The sequence below is a fragment of the Barbus barbus genome (assembly GCF_936440315.1).
Source record: "Barbus barbus genome assembly, chromosome: 45".
Classification (NCBI taxonomy): Eukaryota; Metazoa; Chordata; class Actinopteri; order Cypriniformes; family Cyprinidae; genus Barbus; species Barbus barbus.
In genome coordinates, this window is record NC_136723.1 from 7,094,519 (window position 1) to 7,118,974 (window position 24,456).

At 37.4% G+C, this 24,456-nt stretch overlaps 2 protein-coding genes across 3 annotated transcripts; one reads left to right on the forward strand and one right to left on the reverse strand.

The window, feature by feature from the left end:
- Window positions 1-1,431: 1,431 nt before the first annotated feature.
- On the forward strand, window positions 1,432-4,219 carry prdm8a (PR/SET domain 8a; the record flags this gene model as incomplete). The annotated part of the gene is made up of 3 exons (XM_079408424.1): window positions 1,432-1,608; window positions 2,509-2,716; window positions 3,240-4,219. The coding sequence occupies 3 exons, from the start codon at window positions 1,432-1,434 to the stop codon at window positions 4,217-4,219; spliced, it is 1,365 nt and encodes a 454-aa protein (XP_079264550.1).
- A 3,210-nt stretch (window positions 4,220-7,429) lies between these two features.
- On the reverse strand, window positions 7,430-15,730 carry LOC306863759 (ras-GEF domain-containing family member 1B-B-like). 2 transcript variants are annotated; one of them, XM_079407300.1, is made up of 14 exons: window positions 15,437-15,730; window positions 12,602-12,791; window positions 12,388-12,510; window positions 11,417-11,554; window positions 10,835-11,056; window positions 10,071-10,145; window positions 9,858-9,950; window positions 9,472-9,574; window positions 9,259-9,338; window positions 8,732-8,827; window positions 8,555-8,650; window positions 8,348-8,471; window positions 7,981-8,053; window positions 7,430-7,853 (listed from the first exon to the last, which is right to left on the reverse strand). In XM_079407300.1, exons 2-14 carry the CDS (start codon window positions 12,782-12,784, stop codon window positions 7,832-7,834), a joined length of 1,428 nt encoding a protein of 475 aa, XP_079263426.1. In that variant the 5' UTR covers window positions 12,785-12,791; window positions 15,437-15,730; the 3' UTR covers window positions 7,430-7,831. The 2 variants fall into 2 exon arrangements, with proteins under 2 accessions (XP_079263426.1, XP_079263427.1); XM_079407301.1 differs by having other exon boundaries at window positions 15,462-15,723.
- Window positions 15,731-24,456: the final 8,726 nt, after the last annotated feature.

The following is a 24,456-nucleotide window of genomic DNA, read 5'->3' on the forward strand; positions in this document are numbered from 1 at the left end:
CAAGATATATCATGCCACCAGATCTTATTTTATACTAGATTACCATGTAGTGGAAAATAAAAATACTAAAATGTATTTGAAATACATTCATGTCATGCTAAGTATACAACAAATGCATTTACATATTTATGTAGCTACTTAATAAAAATACCCTGCAGTTGTACTTTTGGTATACTAAACTGGTATACTTAAAGTCTGCTAAATTAGAACAACTACTTAATTCGCTTGTGGAAGTAGTGCTGAAGTCCAATATACTGAAGTAAATTTGGTTGTGCTAAAGTGGAACTATTGCAAGAATACTTCAGGGATACTTTAAATATCTTGCATTTAAAGACCAATATCATACAATCCTCATCAAGAGTGACATTATAACACATTTTAGGCTTAATGTTAAGAAATGTGCATTGTGCACAAGTACTACAAATAAAGTTTTATAATTGTTATATCAGTAAGTCTCGAGCAACATGTCAGTGAATATGTTAATAGATTTGAACTATACTTAGTATGAAATAGATGTATTTTAAATACAATATATTACTTTTTTACTACATTAGGCATGTGCTTTCCCCCAAAACATTACAATTTCTGTTTACTTTAAAAGTAGAACTTACTTTTTTTGACTTTATTAAATGTATGTCTGCAAGTGAACACTGCAGTAGTAAATCAAAATGATTTAAATGGGTAAAAAATTGGACCTCTAGGAGAGAGTTTAATTTTCTTTTTAGAAAGCTCACAGAGAATATTCAGTCGAAATTGAAAAATGAAAAACTCGGGGATTTAAAAGGCAGTGCATTCCAGAAAAGACCTTTTCATTTATAATCAAAACTCACTAAGAGTAGATAGATAGATAGATAGATAGATAGATAGATAGATAGATAGATAGATAGATAGATAGATAGATAGATAGATAGATAGATAGATAGATAGATAGATAGATAGATAGATAGATAGATAGATAGATAGATAGATAGATAGAACACTGCATCAGGCCTGTGTGTGAAGGCTATAATAGCCTGCAGTCAGTGATGATTTACGCCTGAACGCACTGCTGTTAATATGACAGTAATGAGCTCATCTCAGCGATCTCAGGTTAGACGTTTGAGCTAAAGATGCAGTGCTCAGGAATCAGCCACACATCTCCACGATTAACGACACTGACCCAGAGCGACTCACATTAGAGATAAGAGCAGGACAGGTCAGGGGGGTCGGGGGCGGAGTCTCGTCACTGTTTCCCGCAGATAAATGATTGCGTTCATAATTTAAGAATCATCACTCAGTCTCAGAGCATCCATATCAGGACTCGCTCCAAGACACCGACTCAGCTGAGAGGATTTTATAGGCTATGCGTGAGATTAAAATGGTAAACTGCATTTATGATGATAATTAAAACTCTATTTAAAAATACAGAAAGTGAATTTGATTTTCCGATTGATGTCTCAGGGTCCAGAGGAAAGCGCGCGTTTTGTGAGCAGCATCAGCACCTCTCGAGGCGTGCCTGCAGGAGCTGTGCTCGGTCCATGTGCTCTGACACACACCTCCCTCTGTGACAGCGTCGCGTTCATCGCCTGCAAGTGCGCGGACAGACCAGAGACCGCCTATGTGCTGCAGGTAATTTAAATAAGAATAAATGACTTATAGACCGGGGCTGGTTATCAGGCTTTTACGCAGTGAATATTTATTAGAATCAAAACTTAATTTATGTGTGTATATAGGACATATAGGCTACTTTGAGGTCTTTGCTATAAAGAATATATTGAAATTTTCACCATTATTGCCAATAGGAAAAATAGTATGAACAAACGAGTATTTTGGGGAACTGCAATTATATATAAAGTAAACAAAAACATTAAGCACATGTGACAACTTCTCCAGACCTGACATTAATGCCCGGTCTCATGAAAATGCTTATAAATAGTACGCCAAATAAAAATGGAAACTCGTGGTATTGGCAGAAATGGACTTTGGCGTATATATGATACGAACGTGTTTGGCGTGCATACAAAACGCAGTTTTCGCGTGCATATGATACCAAATTTGTTGGCGTGCATATGATACGCAGTCTACCCCACAACCCTAACCCTACCCATCGTGTGGCATATACACGCCAAAGTCCATTTTTGCGTATCACCGCGAGTTTTCATTTTTATTTGGCGTACGATTTATACGGATTTTCATGAGATCGGGTTGACTATTCAAATAAAATCTTCCTTTATTTTATAAGTAGCGCTAATCTATGTCATGTTAACCCAGCTGCAAAAATATGATATGAAATTTTACTTTCAATATAAGATACTAACACCATACAAATCCACTGCTAGAGAAAATCCGACTGTGTGTAAAAGCAATTTTAACGTTACAGAAATTTTATCATTGCAAAGATTCACCATTTGACAGCTGTATACCACCAGTCTCGGCTATTATGAATGATGCAAATAACTTTTGTTGTATTACAAATAGTTAACCTATTCATTTTCAGATATTAAGGACATGTTCTTTTGCATTGTTCAGATGAACCCATCAGTGTCCAGCAAATGTCTGCAGATGATTCAGTCAGCCAGGAATGCAGAGGAGCAAAATCTAGAGGCATATATGAAGAACGGACAACTGTTTTTCAGAGCCATAAAGCATATTCCTGAAAACACTGAGCTTTTAGTTTGGTATGGGAGAGATCTAGCCAAAATGCTTGGCCTCAGTACAAAGCAAAAGATCACAAAAGGTTTGAATGCATTATATATTTATATAACCCCATTCTATTAAATGCAGTGTTTCAGAATGAATAAATCAGTTAAGTGAATAATTCAATGACTCACTAAAGACAGTCACTTGTTTCGTTCAGTGTTTTTGAACCAATTGGCTGAATAAATGATTCAATTAATCACCCATACATGTTTCATTACCAAATGAATCAGTGTTTTTGAATTTTATCTAAAATAATATGTCTTTTTTATTAATTATATTAAAAGCTGTTGTTATCGATTTTTATTTGAAACGGTAAAACAAGCATAAAACAATGCAAAAAATTGTAAAATTTAAAAAACAAACCATAAAAAATAAAGCACATGAATCTGTCGAATGTTGATTCAATGATTCACTCATGTTTGTTTCATTCTTGGCTTTGAGTCACTCAAAAAGGAACGAATCAGTGTTTTGGAACGAAAAGGTTAAATGAATGATTCAATGCCAATACATAAATGTTTCACTGTAATGTAAAATGACTTTTTTTAAAACTTCTCTTTTAGGTTTAATTTGCTCTGAATGCAAACAGAGTTTTCTTTTTGAATTTCCTCTGTTGGCACACAAGAGATTTTTCTGCATAAAGAAACCTACAAGTTTCTTGAAGAAAATCACCATCCCAGAAATTCAAAGTAGAAAACCTGCCACAAACTTCCACAATTTAGCACGAGAGCTGGAGAACTGCAGGAAAAATCATCCCACAGATGCAAAGAGCCCTAAAAGAAGACATTCTCTTGAATCAGACACAGACGAGAGTGATGGCGAACCGTCATCTTTTGATACCAATGGAGACGAAAAGGTATTAGTGAAAAGGTTTTGTGTTAATGGAGTGAATAGATGTTCCTGGTTGTCCTCCAGTGAAAAGTCTTTCAGCGAGGGCCCAAGTTCTCCATGCAGCCAACCACAATGCCATGACAACTGCACAACAGACCCAGACGACCAGGATTTGAAGTCTAGTACAATAGTGACAAAGTCTGCGTTCACCACTAGAGAGTCAAACGATCTTCAAGGTTACAAGAAAAGCGCGTTCACGCAACCTCCTCCTCATATCCCGCTGATGTCAACCAGTCTTACCAACAACCTCATCGCTAACCGGACATCTATCCTCCCCAGCATTCTCCCACTCAACTTCCACAGCTCTGCTTTACTAAACACGGATCTGACAAAACATTTGGCTCTTCTTCCCAGTGCAAACCTTTGGCCCAAGACCTCCCATCTGCTGCATCCACACACTAACCGTCTGCAGTCGCTACTGACCCCCTCTCTGTCTTCTGTTGGGCTACCTATCCAGAACTGGTGTGCTAAATGTAACATTTATTTCCATATGACATCGGACCTGGTGCAACACATGAGGTCCCACCACAAGAGAGCGCTGCCAGATGAGAGACAGTCGAGGCACAGGGACCAGAGGCTGAAGTGTCCGATATGTAACGAAACGTTCAGAGAGCGTCATCACCTGTCCCGTCACATGACCTCTCATACATAAGCTTATATATATATATATAAAAAAGATTTTGTCTCTCAAATGTTTCTCCAACATTTCCTAGAACTATCTAAATTTAAGCATTTTAAGTTAAAAAAATAATGTAATGTGTCATTCTCAAATTTAATTGTAATTCTCATAAACATTGTTTATATTTTTACATTAGTCAATGCCAATGCCATCATCAGGGAATGTGGAGAGGCATCACTTTCTAATCTAAACATAAATGTTAGTGTTTAAGATTTATATTTATTAGGTATTTTTTTATATTAAATGTTTGAGAAAGCTTATTCAGGTCAATCTGACAAAATTATGCCAAATTATTTGGGAATGTTTTGAAAATCCTGTTTTTGTTTGTTTGTATTTTACTTGTGGTGTCACTTTATATATATAAAAAAACCTAAATAAATGTATTTTGAAATTTGAAAACATCAGTTATTTGTGTTGTCAAAAAACTATTTGATGTCATCGTTGTTTTATTGTCCCTTTTAATATATATATATATATATATAATGTATATTATATATTTTTAAAATAAGCAACATTTTTGTAAATATTTGTGATATAACCAATAGTTTTTTAAACTGTATGACAGCATTAAAATGTACTTTTTTTTGTGAAATAATCCTAAAAAGACAAACAGATTATTGGATTCATTTGAATGGTACAAGATTTTATCTAAAGTTTATCTTAATTGGTCAACACAAGTCGTAGCATCAATACTAGTTTGGACACTAGGTGGCGCAAGAGTACTTTTTATTTGCTATCCATCTCTTCATATCACAAACTATTAGGTCCGGTTTCACAGACAAGGTTTAAACCTAATCCCAGACCAAAATCTGACCAAAGTCTGAGCTGTTTCAACTAAAAGAAAATTGCTCTGACTGATCTTAAAATATATCAGTGCCTTTATTTTGTCTCAAAATGCACACCAGTAGGCCTACTATTTTTTTCTAAGGCACGTTTATAAAAATGACTTAAATGTTCTAATTGAACTATGGCCTAATCCTGGTTTAGTCTAAACCCTGTCTGTGAAACCAGGCCTTAGAGTTTTTTCAGCTGTTTACAGACATTTTCAAAATTTTGCCTCTTTTTTTTTCAAAACTTTCCTCACAAATCCAAGAATTGCACGCACAAAATCCAAAATGCCTCACGTCTTTTGCAAAATGAAGCCCAATATTATCCGTATGCAGTATCGGAGGCCGCACTTTCAGAGCCGCAGTCCCAGGAACGCATTTCCAGGACCCTAGTTTTGGAGGACCGAAAAAATGCCATCAAGGGAGTATTTCCACCCAGTTTTAACTGCATTAGAGTTTTTAAAAAAGTTTTATTACACCCAAATACTACTTTCTTTATTGCAATTAAACCTGGTTCCTATAGGGATGTTGAGTAATTATTGGGTCTAAGTAGCATAATATAATAACTCAAGTAAAATAAACAAGAAATCATGGTATAGTCTTTTCAGTCACTAGATCAACCACATTTTCAAGTACAGAGGGAAGACACAAGCATGACTCTGGGGGTAGATTTAAGATTGTGTATATTTTATAAAATAATATATTACAGTTGAACTTGAACACACACAAAAACTAATTTGTTAATGACGTGAACCACATAGAAAGAACTTCATGGACAACGTCTTCACTGACTCCTAAGAGAGAGAAGTGAATGAAATAAGGAACATTTAGTTGAACATGTTCTACTCTCTAATTTTAAATTTCATATTTAAAAGATCTTAGTTACTACAGAGCACACATACGATACAAAAATAATGATATCAATCTTCATACCAGTTAATGGTCATAATAATATTATTGCATACTGTTCAAAGATTTGGAAAAAAATTATTGATGTTGTGGGAACAAAGGTTGTTGAAACGTTCATGTCAATAAAGCCCATTTGAACTGAGAAAAAAAGTAATAGAGGGAGATGCAAGAAATCTGAATAGAAATAACATATTATTGGCATGACTTTTCCTGACCTTTAAATATTTAAAGCACACATTGTGATGTATGCAGCAGCACTATACCACCTGGATGATCTCCTGAAACCTAGGGTCCTAGAAATGCGTTCCTCAAAATGCAGCCTCTGGTTTTGCAGGCAGATGCTACTCAAATGAAGCACTGCATTCAAAATATCACAAACATATCTCAAAAGCCAACATTTGCAAGCACCTTTGCCTTAATACTACAGTTTTTCATGATTGTTTACACACTAAAATGAAAAATAACACAGTTAGTGAAACCTGACAGTCAAAGAGCACATCAGCACAAGCACATTCTCAGCCTAACACTTTTTGCAAAACACTACACACATGGTTTTGCAAGACACTAAAAACTAATTTTCTACATTAGACACAGAAATCTAACACGATGTAACTTCTTTGCCATTTTAAGGCACTGGCTTCCAAAATACTGCACATATGATCCAGTTGATCAAACACGGCCATCAGGTGTGAAGACACTTAGGTGCTTAACTGTAAACTCAACATTCAGTGTAAGCACTATAAAAAGGCAGCAGGTGAATTTTTGTCTTCAACAAAAATGAAAAGCAGTGGTGCAGGAAGAGGAAGAGGGAGAAACATCTTTGGCCACAGAGCTATTTTGAATGTCCCGGGTCAACGTGGTGGTAACATCACAATATATGCTGCAATCAAAATGCAACCTAATTTCATTGATGTACTGAATAAAATAAAGATGTTCATGAATGTGCAGTACTTGTCTCATGTGGTGTTTGGTCAATATATTAATGTACTTTAACAATACCTCACACACACCATCAAAAATAGAATATTTTACAAGTGAGCACAGCAGTGTGTAAGTGATTCAAACAAAATCCAACTGTATGAACCATGTGTGTGCCATACAATACCAAAAAAAGTTTTGAATGAAGTGTTTAGTTTTGCAGATGTTCTGATTCTTGTGTGTGGATGTGTGAATTGTGTAACGAGCCTTGTTTTTAAAATTGTGCCCAAGCAATTGTAAAAAAAAAAAAAAAACTGCAATTCCTGTTAGATTGTGTTACATAGAGAATTGTGTGCTGTGTTTTGCAAAAAAGTGTGTTATTCAATTGAAAACTGAGTCAAAGGCCGAAAATTTGTTTATGGTTTTGCAGATTTGGTGTGTGGTTTCAGAAATTGTGTGACAAGTAAAGATTTGGTGTGTAAGCAGTTGAAACAGAACACAGAAAAAAAAACAAAAAAACACCCAAAATCAGCTCAATTCAGAGATCCTTTATAGGGAAACATACACTGATCACATTAAACTATAATACACATAAAAATATCTTTTTTCATATTGTAACAAATATGTTCAGTACACAAACTATTAATACCACTTACCAAAAGCAAAACAAATTGTAATATTAGAACAGGTCAGCCAGCGACATGCTCTTAATTCACCCAGGAGATCTATAGCATATTTATAACACATTTCATTAAGGTACTTGAGGTAAATGAGATGAGTATGTTTGCTTTAGCGTAGTGTTACTGTCACAATGAGAATCCAGCCTCAATTTCACCAATGAAACAACAGAAAAGTGAAATGATTATAAAAGTCCTTCCAAGTCTTCAGTGCCATCAGTCCATGTGTTAGGACACAATCCCAAATTCACCGTTCACATTCTACTGAGGGACGACCTACAGCAACGAGAAACAAACAGCATATGAAATTGAGTGCGCATATACAGTAGTGGCTAGTCAATGTTGTTTAAAAAAAAAATTACAACAATGTCTGGAACAAGGGTTTTCAGAAAAGCGTTCAGACCTGAGTGAACGGCGTGTGTCTCTCTCCAGATTGTTTTCAGGACCTTCACTCTCATATGAAGCGAGCTGGAGCTCTGAAACACAACAAATACATTTATTCCACAAAACCAATTAATTCACCCAAAACTAGAAATACAGGCAACACTTTATTGTAATGTGACCGATACACGTACTTACTATAGTAATAACAGGAAACGCACAATTACAAGCAACTAACCATAAAACAAACCCTGTAGTACATGTAGATAATTAATATTACTCAATACTTATTTGTAATCACACTTTAATGATGTTACCTTAAAATAAAAGGTGAAATATTTATTATTTCCTATTTTTCTAAGCGCAAGTAGAAAGCAGCGGCAGCTCACCATCTTCACTGAACACTGGTGCGCTGATGAGATACTGCAGGGTTTTCCTGTCCCTCTCAAATGGACAGATCACCTGCCTCCAGGACAGAAACTCACTCACTTGCTTGGCCAACTCCCAAAATTTCTGTAAGACGAGAAAGGAAAAGCTTTTCAAGCTACTAGATAACCAAGTGATATAGTATTATAGAGTATTAAATGTCAATTTACCTCAAAATTGATGTGGCCGTTAGGCAGTCTGTTGACACAGCCTTCATTCAGGAAGTAGATATCCTTTATGAACAAGCTGAAGAACGGGATAACAATCTGAAAAACAAGAACAGTGAATTCATATAAAATTCCCATGCAATTCTTAAGTGTTACAATTAAAGTTGTGTATAAAATTACCATTTCTTGGCTTGTGTGTGCTGTACTAGACCTCTGAGTTGCTCCCCGCAATGCAGTGCGGTAGTTGTAGAAGTTGCTAGATGGGTCCATTTGGTGCTAAAATACCAAAACAAACAGCAAAATTAACTGAGTGCATAGAAAAACAAGCATAGTTTAAAGTATCCATATAGTGAAGTCTAAAAGTCTGAGACTACTAGTAATAAGACTACAACTTTTCATTTTTCTAATGCAATTACATTTCAAATAAACTTGATTTTTGCAAATCACAATGTTATTGACAAATTTGCATGGTGACAGAGAAACGGGGCAGATCATTTTAAATCAATGTTTCCGTTAGAAAAAAAAACAATGCTGTGTATTTCCAAGTTTAAATTATACAGTAGTCTCATGGTTTATTTTGGATGCGATTAATCGTTTGACAGCACTAAACTAGAGTGAGTAACGCGATGCAAAAATTCAGTTCAGGTTAGGTGTGCAGACACCATTAGACTGTTGGACCCCAATGCATCTCTTTCTCTCTTCCTTACCACCAGGATGTCAAACTTGTCTGTGTTGACTTTATTCCAGGTTTTCTTCAGTCTGGATACAGGGTTCATGTTCATCCCAGCTACACAGTAAAACATTGTTAATAATGTGAAATCACTTCAATGCAAAATCAAGACTATGGCTAAGAAATTGTATTTTCAACATAGCATTTTAAAATTCATAGTTAACGACAAAATCATTCAATATGTACTCACTAATAATGGCCATTAATGAGTTGAAGTTGCCGATGTTGAAGCATTCCTGTGCCACGTCTATGAAGAATTCCAGCACTTTTGCTCGGTGTTTCTTCTTCACCGGCTGAAGACAAACCAGCAGAGGACAGCATAGTGTCAGTAATTGCAAATCATACGCGGTTACATACAGCAGTGTTCTCAATAGCTTTTGCTTCAGGAGCAGATTTTACATTGGAAATAAAGTAGCAAACCACCACCTCCAGATCATTCAAAAGTAACAATGAACTGCACAGGCTCAGAATTATACAAGGGACAGAGCGGTTACACAACCTTTGACGTCAACAACAACAGATAAGATTTTTCCCCTGCTTTGCTTTATTCCCAAAATAGATGCAAGGTGTGCTCACCATGCAAATTTCTGTGGCTATCAGGTAGCTCAGTCTGTTGCACCATTCAACGTAAGCCTCCAGGTTGCTCGCTTTTCTTTTGCTGAAGAAACTCTGAAGGACAAAAGTTCAACCGTCATTGAAATAGTCCAGCTGCTTCTTTATTTGTGGCCATTCTATTTCCATTTACAGTGTCTTAAGCAATCTTTGATTACAGCTGTGTGACCGGCTTACCTTATGGTTGTCCGAGGGTCTTTTCTGAACAAATGCTCGAACGAATTCTTCAGGGCCAATATAACTGAGTCTCTCCTAGAAAACATGAGAGCAGGCTTAAAGTATTAGTTTATCTAGTAATAAAAAAAATTCTGAAAACTTACTCTCAGGTTGATTTCTTCTCGAGTACATATTTGTAGAAATTTAGCATTACATGACTTGCCCACCCATGCACTGAATGGGTGCCGTCAGAATGAGTCCAAACAGCTGATAAAACATCACAACACCACTCCAGTCCATCAGTTATCATCTTCTGCAGTGAAAAGATACGTGTTTGAAGGAAACAAATCCATCATTAGGATGTTTTTAACTTTAAATCATTACTTCTGGCTAAAATACAAGTCCTCTAGCCATAATACTGCGTCTGAATCAGGAGAGAAATATGCAGTTACAACACCTTAATGATGGATTTGTTTCTGACAAACACGCATCTTTTCAGATCACAAGGCATTAACTGATGGACCGGATTGGTGTGGATTACTTATCTTACCGACATTACTTACCGACTCATTCTGACGGCACCCATTCACTACAGAGGATCCATTGGTGGGTCATGTAATGCTAAATTTCTCCAAATTTGTTCCCATGAAGAAACAAACTCATCTACATGTTGGATGGCCTAAGGGTGACTAATTTTTAGCAAATTTGTATTTTTTGGTGAACTATATAAAAGTGCAGAACATTAATACTGACAGCCAATCAGATTGAACCATGCCGTCACTCACCATCTCAATGTGCGTCAGCTGTTGGGCGAAGACAAAAGGGTCATCGCACAGGTTCAAAACGCACTCTTCTCTGCGTACTAACTGCTGCTTGGACTTTAGGGCGAGTGGTCTGTCCATGGCGGCGGCAGCGCTGGATGTCGCCAGCGACTCTTCATACTGTCCGAGGGTGGTCAGTTTGCGTAAGAGGCGCTGAATGAGTCTCTGCATGGCCCTCCGTGAAAGCTAGTCAAAAACAACACAACGATTTCCTACGTCAGCATTATAATATCCATTCATATCTGTAGCCAAAAATAACATTTGGTAACTGTAAGCTGTTGTGTTGATATCACAGCTTGAGCAAAAAGGAAATACGTCAGAGGGTTTGAAGCCAAACAGCGAACATGCGAATCCAACGCATTTGCATTTGGATTCAAATCCATGTCATGTTGATGTTCAATATATCGATATATCCATACAAAAGTGGTTTAGAATTTAGCCATAAGTCAGTATTTATTTATTCAAGATTCAACTTAGTTAAAAAACAAACAATAACATGATGCAATGTTTGTGCTAGATCATCAGGAAGGCATCATCTCTTCTGACCTCATCTCCAAAGGCAAGACGATGGGTCATCTCTTTGAGGCTGCGCATCATGCGCTCATCCCTGAAGTCATACGGAAAGGTTTCTGTCCATTCTGTGAGCAGCTGCACGATTTTCGGTGCTATTTCCCGTATTCTTTTCTGTTGAGTAAAGCAAGTCAATTTAGCACGGAATCATCTACAGTTTGATATAAGATCGTAGCTACTGGGTACAACTATTAGGAACTAATTACTATTAGCTACTAAATTTGTTTACCAAATAGGTAATGTATTTACGGTAAAATGACTCAACTAATGAGTTTAAAATAATAATTTATGCATACTGAAAAAATATTGAAAAATGTTAGATTAAATTGAAAACTAAAGAACTTATAGGGATAATTCACCTAAAAATGAAAATTCTGTCATCATTTTTTTACCCTCATGTTGTTCCAAACATAACGGGCGTTAATGGGAACCGCAATAATTTGTTTATTAAATGTAAATGACAATATTTTTAGGTGAGCTATGCCTTTGATGTATTTTCTATGAACCCAAGGTTTCAAACCCCTAATGGGAGTGATTTATTTTCCATGTGTTGGGTCACATGATGTTTGCAGACAATTTGGCATATTAAAATAGAATTGATTCATGAGTTGTCATACAGGTGTGTGTGTATCGGCTATTTTAAAAATGATTCAAAAATGGCTACAATCATTTTATTATGCATGACTCTTTTGAAACTTTTGTTCAAGTGTTACATAATGAGAATGTGTTTTTGCACTGATGCCAGACTCATTCAGTCATTTGTTATGAATAATCTTATCTTTTGGTTTGCTTCCATTGAGTAAATTTCACTGGCAAAGTCTGATTAATTCACTGGATTATCCAAAAACAGACATTACCACATGGTTATGCAATACATCCGAGTTATATTTCCAGAGAAGGTAACATTGTTGTGATGTAAAATTACTCATTTGGTGATGTAAGATTACCTTATCGGTCTGTGGGTCGCCAACCCTGTGATGGTCCACACAGAGGTAACAAACACGAGACATAAGCTCAAAGTGATGCAGGAAGAGACGGGAACTTAGCAGGAAGGTGAAAATGTATGATCTCTGAAAAATGACAGGAAAGTCTCAAGCGTCAGTTAAACGTTGACATTTACCATGCAACTAATAATTATCACAGCGAAGGCTGTATACTTACGTCAGGGTAATAGTCCACAGTCGGGACTAAGAGCTGTATCAGGGCTTCCAGAGAGCCGGACACAAGCTTATTATCACGGTAGTGCAGACCCCCATAGTTCTCCTCCACAGGTTGGCGGTGACTATGGCTGCTGCTGTAAGTGCTAGGGTTGAATTTGCTTGAATACGGCGTTGTCTGTGGCATTTTGGACCTGTGGATGAAAAAATTAGTCAGCCTGTAAGAAAGTTGCATAGCAGCATCCCTCTGAAATAAGGTGTGAAATGAACACCCACCACCAGATGAACACACCTACATGCAAACAGTCTGTATTTTGCTTATCTACTAGTCAAACTGCCTCAATTGATTTGATTTCACAAGAAGTTGTGTTTAGAAACAAACAACAACTGAAGAAACATATTTGAATTTTGTACTTGCCTTGCCAACATTTCCACCAAATGATTAATAGATCAAGTAAATTTTAATGTGCCAGAAGAGTGTTTTTATTAAACATTTAGCTGTCGGTTTAAAATAAGTAAAAAAGACACCATGACTTTTCAAATCCATTCTAACTTATGCTTATGAACTTTCAACTTTAATATTAGCAAAACCTCATCACAGAAAACCATGTTTAACCTGTTGTTAACTGTCACTGGCCAAGCGGTGGGTCCAATTAACCCATTGTAAACCTTTCTAATCTAAACAAATTGTATATCATTGAAAAGCTCTTTTTATATTTGGTGATTTTTCTTCTCCGTTTCCTATTTATAGCTTGTTTGACTTCAATAATGTGCAAAGTGCTTTCTTTAAAAAGAGACCAAACTTCAAACCATTCAAGATTTACAGATTTCAGTTGGAAAAGTTATTATCAGGTTTATGTTGAAACAGTTGGACTATTAACAGGTTAAGTTTAGTTGGTTATACACACAGTTGGTTGCACACATACTAAATTGTCAACATAAGCTAGTTAGTACAACACTCAGCACCAACAGGGCAAGTGACACTTGATAACTCAGTTTGAACCCTGGACAGGACTCAGCAATATGGTCAGTAAAAGTTACAAAAGTGCCCCAAATTTACAATGCAAAAATTGAAAAGCGTCAGTGAGAAAACACAATGGATGAAGCATCTGTATAAATGGTAAATCTGCTAATATATATATATATATATATATATATATATATATATATATATATATATATATATATAACAATAAAATTAGATTGCATGAACAAAATGACAGTGTTCTTTATTTATTCATGATTTTATGAATAAAGAGTTTAAAAATTATGCAGAAAAGGTATCTTGCCATCTTGCTCCAACTGAAGTGACTTGACATATAGGCCCAAGTTCACATTTACGAGTTGGGAAGTTGTAATTCGTCACTTCCCAACTCGTAAATGTGAACTTCCCAGGAGGAACTGAACAGTTCTCAGTGAATGCGGACACTATAATTATTTGTACAATGCAAAAGTCCAGTTCAAATTGGGAGAAAACCTAACAAAATGCAGAAAGGCATTTACTAATCACAGTGGATGGAGGTCAGAAGAAAAGTTAATTTCCCTCCTGCTCTGCAATCTCTAAAGCTCCTGTAAACTAGGTGTACTCTTAATTCTAAACACTGTTATTGGATTAAGGAAGAGTCTTGAGGTCAAGCAGGTTTAATGGCAGGAGTCTTTCCACTGATCTCCTTGAGTTCAGTGCATCCTATACTACATCCCTATTGTTCTGCTCCATTTCATGTAGAAAACACAGTCCCGAGGGATGAGCTGCTCAGTTCCAAATTCTGAATGTACCCAAAAACAACCAATTTGACTGGCAACAATGTTTCTATGACAACAGTGACTCACTGACCAACCACATTACTTACTAATCTTCCCTTTCGAACGAGTCTCGTGATTTTCCTGGTTTCCTTGTTCCTTATTTCACACACAAATTATAACCCTGTCATCATTTACTCCTCCTCGTGTTGTTCCAAACCTGTATGACTTTTCTTTTTTTGTGTTTGTGGAACAGTAAAGGATATGTTAAGCAGAATGACAGTCTTTCATTGCATGTGAAAAAGAATAAATAAGTGTATGCAAACTGTGGCTGTCAGCACCTAACATTCGGAATTTATTTTTTGCAGAAAGAAAATCATGAGCCTATATGTTTGGAGCAACAGGAAGTAACGCTACTGACTATATTATATTTTAGGATGGAATTCTCCTGTAAATGTGTCGCTTCCCTTGGGAAGCACAGTAAACAAACTTTTCTGGAACAGGTGGCTATTTCATAAAACACGTTTACCAAATAAGCCAGGTTTATTTCAGTTAGTCTGACTTTGTCACTTGATTTGGTTCAAAATAAGTCAGACTAACTGAAATAAGCCTGGCTTATTTGGTAAACGTGTTTACAGCCCCCAGGTCATGTTAAGTGTGACAGTTTACAAAAATACACAAAATGCACACACTTCATGAAAAGTAAGAGATGGTAAACAGAATCTGCCCTTCATTAACTAGCACTGACTCATCAGACCTGACTGAAAATCACAGATGGACGATGTGCAATCACTCTTACACATGCATGAGCAACACAAACGAAACGAAAACAAGTTCAGACAGATAGATTACAAAAAAATCCCCACATCTAAAAAGTGAAACGGTGAGAGAAAATATATATATATAACTAAATAGGCACTAAATGTCTTTTTGAAGCGAATTAAAAAACTTAATTTTAAAACTATACGTGCATTGTTTGATTGCAAAATTACACATTCAATAAGTATAGACAATTATTATTAAACACGAATGGCTGTATGACACGGTCATCCTACAAGTTTTTTGAAAGACAGTGATTTACAAATCCTTGTAAACTTACCACAAAATTAAAAAAGTAAACGTACGAGAAAGTTGACGATATGGATATCCAAGGAAGTCCAACAAAAAGACTCCAAACGCGTGCACAGCCCAGATCAAGTTGCTTTCTTACAATGAAAGCTCGTCTTATCTTTCTTCTGCGCGCGATACTAATAATCAGTTCATTGTTAACGCGACGCAAACAGATACTGTGTGATGCTCGACGGTCTCCATTGTTTTACTAATAATCCTGATCGCGTGCATGAGAAACTAATACCGAATGCCTGTAACACCGAAAGCATTAAGAAGGAAAACCGGAAAATGCGGTCTCGCCCACAAGGGAAGACTGACCAATCAGAGGCAGGAAGCAATAAATTGAAATTTCCCAGTGATCTTATTGGCCAGTGCGATGTCCATCAACTCCCGAGACGCGCACAAACCACTGCCAAACAAAAACAGTCGGTTGTTTTTTGCTACACAGGATGCAGTACTATATAATTTAGAGCATAATATAAACTAAGGCAAGTCATCAAATTTAAGGGATGAAGAAATTTCTGCCCTACTTGGGTCACTTGTGCACGCACTTCATGAAACAATATACAAACAATACCAGGGAGACCTACTGCATTCCCTGAGATTTTGAAGTGTGCACCAATCAAGCTTTGCTATCTCATAAGGCCTGAAGAGTCAAATGAAGTCACCAGAAGTCCAAAAATAACACAAGGTAAGTGTTATAGGTACCAAGAAAGTAACTTAATTAACAACGTAATATGTCTGAGACTGTATCTGCCTGCCTACATACAAAATATACATAATCAGTGCTCGAGAAATTAGCTCTTTTTTTAAATTCAATATATTGTGAAAGTATGAGAATAAAAACTAGAGTTTTGCAGTGATGGCATGTTTTTGTAGGCCAACCTGTAAGTTAGCATCACCACTGCTCGAATTGAAGGGGGGCTGGGGGGATCCGGGACCCCCCATAAGGCATTAGGGACCCCCCATAAGAAGTAAAAAATAGACTTAGGGGGGTCCCTCAGACATTTTTACTTGGAGTAAGCCATTTAAAAGAAGAATAGTAGCTTATCTCTCTTTGTTATGCAACATTAAATAGTATATAGTTATGCATATTATGATCAAATATATTGTTTATTTTGTATAAATTGTATATTGCGAGACTAACCCCCACCCCCACCAAAAAAAAAAAAAAAAGTCTGATGGTGGGGACCCCCCATAAGACTTGATTCAATTCGAGCACTGAGCATCACCCTTTTGACAAAAACTCAGTAGGATTTTTCCATTGGCTTTTGAATTATTCCAGAAAATAGGCTTTGTGACGGACAAAAGTTTATCATTCTTGAATGTTTTGTTCATCATGGTAATCTTCACAAATGAACACAACTTCAATGAATTATAAAGTCTAAATCCCCAGAAGTAAAAGCAAAATGTGGTCTATAAATAAGCTACACAATAGTCACATGACTTCAACATCACCATTGCTAAGCTTCCGCCAACTCTTTCAGTCTTTATTAAGAAACATTTTTCCTGAAAGTTTGAGTTAGAATAGTTTGCAAGAGTGTGATTATAAACACAACGAGGCTGTGATGTGAAAACAGTGTGATTGTGTTTAATGTCTCTGACAAACTCCGTGGTTGGATTTCGTGTTGTAGAATACAATGTAAAAATCCTTGAGCTTGTGTTAACCACAGACCTTATTTTTTACCTTCAAAAAACCCATTGACCCAAATGGTCTACAATGCTAACTCGCTAGCGGTATTGGCCTATGAGAATATGCCATCAATGCAAACAAACACAGTTATTCATTTCAATCCAGAAAACTTCCCCAGTCTGCCACTGGTTGGTCAAAAAGATAATCCCGCCCCAAAATGTACGTCATTGGTTGCTGTGTGCAGTATTCCCATGGTAAAGACTAGCTTCCCACTCTTTCCAGAACAGCTTATTTTTTATTTCTGTGGGTGTGGTCAGAGTTTTGTGTTATATAAAAGTTGAATGACATCAATGCAGAGGTAGGCAAGTCTCATTTTATAAGTAGGTGGATTTCATTTCGAGCCCGTACCTCTCCAGCTCCACTCAACAAAGTGTCTGTAAGAATAATTCACCCCTGCGAGGCCTTTCCTGAATGATGTGCTTCGCCCACACCGTTAAGAGGCACCTAATGGTGAGAGTTTGACTTGAGCTCAGTAACAGTGCTTCAAGCTGAAGCTTGTGTTGGATTCCACCCACGGTGCTGAAGCCCTGAAACCTTCTGGCCCCTGCAGGGCTTCAGCTACAGAAGGATGGTGTTATCACATACGGTGAACACACATATTCAGCTTACACCCACAAAGACTCAACCAACAGAGCAGAACCCTTTGGGAACTCCAGTCTTTTATATCTCCAAACTAGCTGTGATGATGTTGTCCTTTATAGACTGGGGTTACATAACCGGAATCTACGTCAGCACACACTTCACAAGAAAGTTTCCTTTGCTATTTTTTCCTGCCAAACATTCAACAGCAGTGTTGTGACCTTTTAGCTGCATATTAAATTTCCTGCATAAATTAGCATTGTGGCTGGACTATCTGGTGATATTCCTATAACTTTCACAGCAGTATAGTCAAAGCAAGTCATATTAAAATAAAATAAAACTAAATAAAGCTTTACTAATTTAAGTTGTGTTTCATCTGCGCCGATAGCCTCGTGGGCAGCGCACCAACATATAGCACTGTTGTGATTTGGGCATCCCGAGTTCGAGTCCTGGCTCGCGGACATTTCCAGATCACATCCCCCTCTCTATGTCCCACTTTGCTTCCTGTCATCATACTGTCCAATCGCAAAAATTCCAACAATAAATCTTTAAAATATTTAAATTATGTTCCAAATTTGAGGTTAATATCTCAAAAACGAGATTTCAGTAAGATTTTATTTGGGTGCAGTACCAAACGTTTCCACTACATGAAATTGATTTTATGCAAACCATGTTGTTGTTGTTGTTTTGTATGGAAGCCCATTTCCACCACTGAATAAAAAATAAAAAAGTCGGAATTACCTTTTTTTTTCGCACAATTCTGACCTTTTCTCGTAATTGCGACTTCTTACAATTTTGACTTTTACTCGCAATTGTGAAGTGTAAATGAGTTGTAAAGTCATAGTTGCGTGATGTAAAGTCACAATTGCAATATAATTGAAAGATATAAACCCACAATTCTGACTTTTTTCTCAGAATTATGTTTATATCTTAAAATTGTGACTTTATTTCTTGCAATTGCGAGTTCATATCTTGCAATTCTGAGAAAAAAATCATAAAACAAATCATATTTTTTAAGGATAAAAACTCACAATTACCTTTTTTGATTTTTTTTTTTTAATTCAGTGGCGGGATCGGGCTTCCATGTTTTGTGCTTGCATAGCAAGTGCCAAACTTTTACCAAGTTTCGTAACATTCTGATAAAGGAAAAAAGTTATAACAAACCAAAATGTAAAAATTTTTTTTGGTCAAAAATTACTAAAGAGCACCAGATGGTAAAGAAAAAATAGTAATATGGTACCTAGTTGTCACCTGCTTGTTCTACTATACCAAACAAATCGAAACAAGCAAAAATGCTAAACATTCACTTAAGGGAAATTCCATGTGACAATGGAAATGAAACCTGCAAGCCGTTAAGGATGAGTGCAATAACATCTGTTGGCTCGGCAATGGATACGCTTGAATAATGGGGGTGGGAGTGTGACTCACTGCTTTCCAGTAAGAAAGTGATTCAGCCCCCTGGTTCATTGACCTTTAAACATGGTGCCCTCTGTGTGCGACTGAATAGTTCAGTACCTCCCTCAGCTGTCCCCATATCTATGGTGACGCCACCGCCGCAAGTGTTAATAACACCCATCTCACATGCACACACTCGTGAAGGTGAACTATTCATGTCTGGGTCGGCCGATGAAATAGTTTTCTCATGAACACAATTCTGTCAGCTAAAATAGACATGATTTGAGTTCTGTGGTAATTTTGTTGATGACTAATCGCAATTTGTGTGATCGGTCCAAACCATTTAGCAACAAGTGCCACTCTGTTGGAACAGCAAACCCATTTTATACCTGCTTTGTTTTTGGATACTTTGTCTTTTACTGATAACTGTATGATTTGAACATTTCTAGGTACCCCTTCCACTCTGCAACTTAATTTCTGTCTGATTTGCATTCCCAAAAACTAAAGGCCTATAAAGAACAAATTAAACAGATTCCTGTATAACACTTAAAACCAAAAGTAAAATGTTTTTCAGTGAAACATAAAATATACTAATTTCTGTAATGAAACTATAAAGTGACCAGATTCTGTCAAGTAACACAAAATATTTTGAAGTCATTTTGTGTGATGAACAGACTGAAGTTATTATTGACTGAAAATCTTTTCCTCTCCTGTAGCTTTTGTGCCAGCTTGGACAATTAAACCAATCCCTAAGATCTTCATTTGTAGTCCATGGAAGAAAGAAAGTAACTTGGGTTCAAAACAAAATGAGAGAGAATATATATTTTAATTTTGTTGAATATTTTATACAAAATTTTTTGTTAAGATTCATAAAAGTATAATATTGTAATGCTTTTGCAAGCTAAATAATGTTTAATATTTATGTTTGGAGCTGCAGGTGGCTGGAAGAATCCTTAGAGGGGAAGGTAAAAATGATACAAACAGGATGGGCTGCAACATGGCTGTGTCCTTTACATTTCATCACTGTTGTGATCCTCCTCCGCCTCCTACGTGATCCAAATTTGTTTACCACTTACTTTAAAGAGCGCATAGTAGAGTGTAGTAACATTCCGACGGAGCCTCATTGTGCAGCCATGCAGACAGATCTGTTCATTATGAACGAGTGTGTGTGTGTGTGTGTGTGTTCAAGCTCAAGGGAAAGGGAGTGGATAGGAGTGCAACTCTTCAAGCTCGCATACATGCACACAAAGCTGGAACTGTAAGTACAGCTGGCCAGGAAAAACAACAGGGGAGAGGGAGGGACTTTCAGGAAGAGAGGGAAACTGAAGGAGAACAGCTTCAACCAGACAGGATCTCATTCCCATAGTTTGCTCTCTCTCTCTCCGTGTCTCATTCGCTCCATCTCTTTCCAACCCAAAGTGATAAAAGAAAGAAAACAGGGTACAGAGCAACAGCTCCTGCATCACAGCATGTAAAAAAGTGTCACAATCAACAGTCACTGCTGTTGGGAGTGTTTGGGATGTTAGTTTACAGTAGTCTTATCTGTGCACATTATCATAGCTAAATTTAACTTCCAAAAAAGTGATAACATTACTCCCTTGTGTATTATGGTCTGTACTTTGGCCCAAAAATATAAACAAAGATTCCCTGTAAATATTCTAAGGAACAATTTCATGAAATTCATGACAATTAAGTATATTTCCTCCCCAAATTATCCTTACTGTAATGCAAAAAATAAAAACGCTTATTACTATAATGCAAAAAAGCTGTATTTTAAGTTAAAATGGCATTTTATTCTTTAATATGCAGAAACTGTTTAGTTTAATATTCAGCGATAATTATAAGTAAGCCATTAACTGAATACCCAGAAAATGTAACACTGTGCTGGTGGCACAATCAAAACATTATTCTGTTTATTTAAGCAACCTGACCACCACAACTTGACAAAATTTTGCTCGACCAATAGCGTGAGTTTGGGGCGTGCCTGTCCGTTATGGCAAGCAGTGTTTGTGAGACTTGGCGATTTAGTTTGGTGTCCAGATCCACAGAAATTAAACACTTCAGTTTTAAATTGTAAAATATTTATAAATCCGAGCAGTTTCTGTTGCACGTTTTGATTTTGATTACTATTAATTAAAATTGAAATTAAAAGGGTAAATTTACAGTAATATACAGTAAAATCACCATTGAGAAAAAATACATTAAAATGCATTAAACGTTCCTTTCGGCGAAATATATATATATATATATATTTTTTGTTTGTTTGTTTTTGTTTTTAGCATGAAGTTTTAGCTTCACATATTTTTGTGAAATTGAGCAGTTTGAAGAAAAGGATTAAAACTTAGCGTACATAATTTTATTATATGTAGTTCATCAAGGTTTCTACAGTGAGCTCTTTGCTTTTCAAACAGACTTTGAAATCTCGTCCTCTCATCAAGACAAACAGTCTGGTAACCTTATGTGGGCCTCAGCGGTACGAGAGGATCTACCGCAGAGCTCCTGCCAGCCAAGTCACCAGAAAAACAAACAATCTCCTGAGATGGCCTTAACCTTACACTGAAGAAAAACAGCAGATGACCTCACATGGCAGAGAATGGCTAAATTTCCTTTCTGCTTATTCAGCCACAGCGTTTGGTGCCGTAATGTTAATGGTAAGCAATGCTAATGGCTTTGTTGTGGCAATGCGCTACTTCATTAATAGACGTTTGTGCTGATAAAGGTGTGTTGGCTTCCCCTGGTGAATGTCTCTGTGTGTGTTAGGGCCTCTGTATGTTTTTGAGGCTTGTTAAAAGCAGCCGCCTTGAGAGGTGGAAACGGGGCCAAAGTGGTAAACACAGCTGTGGCAGACCTCTATTGTCTTAGCCGCTCATACAGGGCTTCGCAGAAAACACACAAAGAAAACACAAACACTGGGCATTCATAGATATCAACTGGAGTATTTAATGCAAGATAATACTAGTCACGGTTAAAACGGTTTGATTGCCAACTTTCTAGAAAAAAGGATGTTGAACGTGTTTCAGGAAGTGCAGTTTCCAGGTGGTGGTTATCATAATATGGCATTTGTTCCCGTATGGTTGTCAAACACTCCCTTCCTGACTGTCTTCCCTTTCTGTTTTCTGCTGCACTTATGTCTGCCTGGTTCTCGATCTAGGAAGACCTCGGGCATCAGTCAGTTAATGGCCTGATTTTGGATGACAAAAGACACACACACACACACACACACATTTAGAGAGATAAAGAGCTTTGATCATCTCTTGCTCAATGTTCCAGACAGACTGTTTTGCTGTGTGTCTTTGTCCAAAATCAGCACAGCAGAGATTATGCTCACTGAATATCCCTCCACATCCTCTCTGGGATAAACTGCTTATAATATCAGTAAATCATTTATAATTGTTAGTATTCTATAATATGCCGTGTTTGGGATGAACCTGTTTCCCTGTCTACACAATTCTGTTATTTAGGTTCAGCAGTAGAGTTTGTGAATTGAGCTATATGGTTAGTTCTGTTAGAGTGAAGTTTCCTTAAATATCCAGTACATAGATGGTTCTCATAAATAACTTCATAACCTAGGAAAACAACTTTTGAAGCAATTGTCACTTGTGATGCCAGAGCATTGCTTAGCAACTCATTAGTGATCCAAAAGAGTAGTTAGCAGGGTCTTCTGAGTTACTAAGGTGTTGCTAGGGATTTCTGTGTGGTTGTTTGTCTCTTGCTTGGTAGTTAGCAGGGTCTTTCAGATCACAAACACCCCTTTTCCACCAAGGCAGTTCCAGTGCTGGTTCGGAGCCAGAGCCTAGTTTCAAACCGGTTCTTTGTTTTTCGACACCCAAAGCACCAGCTCCGAACCAGTAAAAGCGGTTCGTAAGTAGCACCAAAACATTGCTGGGCTAGAAGGAAGAACTGCTTGCGTCAGGGGCTGGGGGCGGGGTTACCGTGACCAACAAGACGAACAGAAACTTGGACCGCCATATTTGAAATAGCAGCTAAACGCTAACACGTTTGATTCGCCGTGTTTGAATGCCGATGTAGGTTCGCAAAGCCATGAACATCAATAGCAACGCAACGTCCGCCATTGCTGATAGTTTGTTTAGGGTTGTCCGGGATGGATCGGCGCTGCGGATCGGACCGGTCGGTGCGAGACATATCGGGGTGCTGCGGGAGCGACTGGAAAGCAGACGGCTCTTTATGCTTTTGGATCGCTCTCGCTGTGCTTTAGTGTGTTGTGTGCCGATCGATCGATCTGCGTGGCGCTGATGCACCTCGAACAAGACTGTTGTGCCGTGCTAGTGAACCGAAACATGAAACGTATTCAGTGATGTAAGCCCTGGCTCTGTATTGGCTCTCTTGTCTGTGGAAAAGCAACCGGTTCTTAAAGCGCTCACCAGTCGAACCAACTAAGAACCGGCAATAGTACTGGCTCTGAACTAGCACCTGGAACTGCTTTGGTGGAAAAGGGGTATAAGGTGTTGCTAGGGAGTTCTGAGTGGGTGTTAGTCTGTTGCTAGTAGTTATTAGGGTCTTTATAGTCACATAGGTGTTGCTAGGGAGTTCTGAGTGGGTGTTAGTCTGTTGCTAGTAGTTAGTAGGGTCTTTATAGTCACATAGGTGTTGCTAGGGAGTTCTGAGTGGGTGTTAGTCTGTTGCTAGTAGTTAGCAGGGTCTTTTGAGTCACTAAGGTGTTGCTAGGGAGTTCTCAGTGGGTGCTAGTGTGTTGCTAGTAGTTAGTAAGCTCTTTTGAGTTCTGAGTGGTTGTTAATCTGTTGCTAGTAGTTAGTAGGGTGTTTTGAGTCACTAAGGTGTTGCTAGGGAGTTCTGAGTGGTTGTTAGTCTGTTGCTTGTTAGTTGTGTCTTTTGGGTTACTAAGGTGTTGCTAGGGAGCTAGGGAGTGTAAGTGTTTAGTATGTTTTTTTTAATATAAATATTGTAAATTTGAACAGTAGTAGCTCACTTCTCCTGTTGCAAGCTGGGACAAATTATGTGCTGAAGTTTAGGCCTAATACTTACAATAATAATAGCAATAGTAATCGTGCCTCAGCACCATAAATATGCCTTAGGCTCTCTAAAACCTGTTATTGCCTCCATCTTTTGTGTCTCTTTCGGTCTAAACAGTGTAATTGTCTCTGCCCCTGGGATTTAAACTTGTAATCCTCCACTAGCTTCTGTTGGGGGGAGACTCACCTAGTGGGCGGGTATGGAAATAGACAAATGGGCTTTCATTAATCTCCTTTACATCAGATCCCTTTAGTATCAGCACAGAGATCAGCTTTTCCCTTCTCAATCACAGACATATCCATTCACTCAGATGACAGCAAATGAAAAACACAAAAACGGGGATTTGTTTG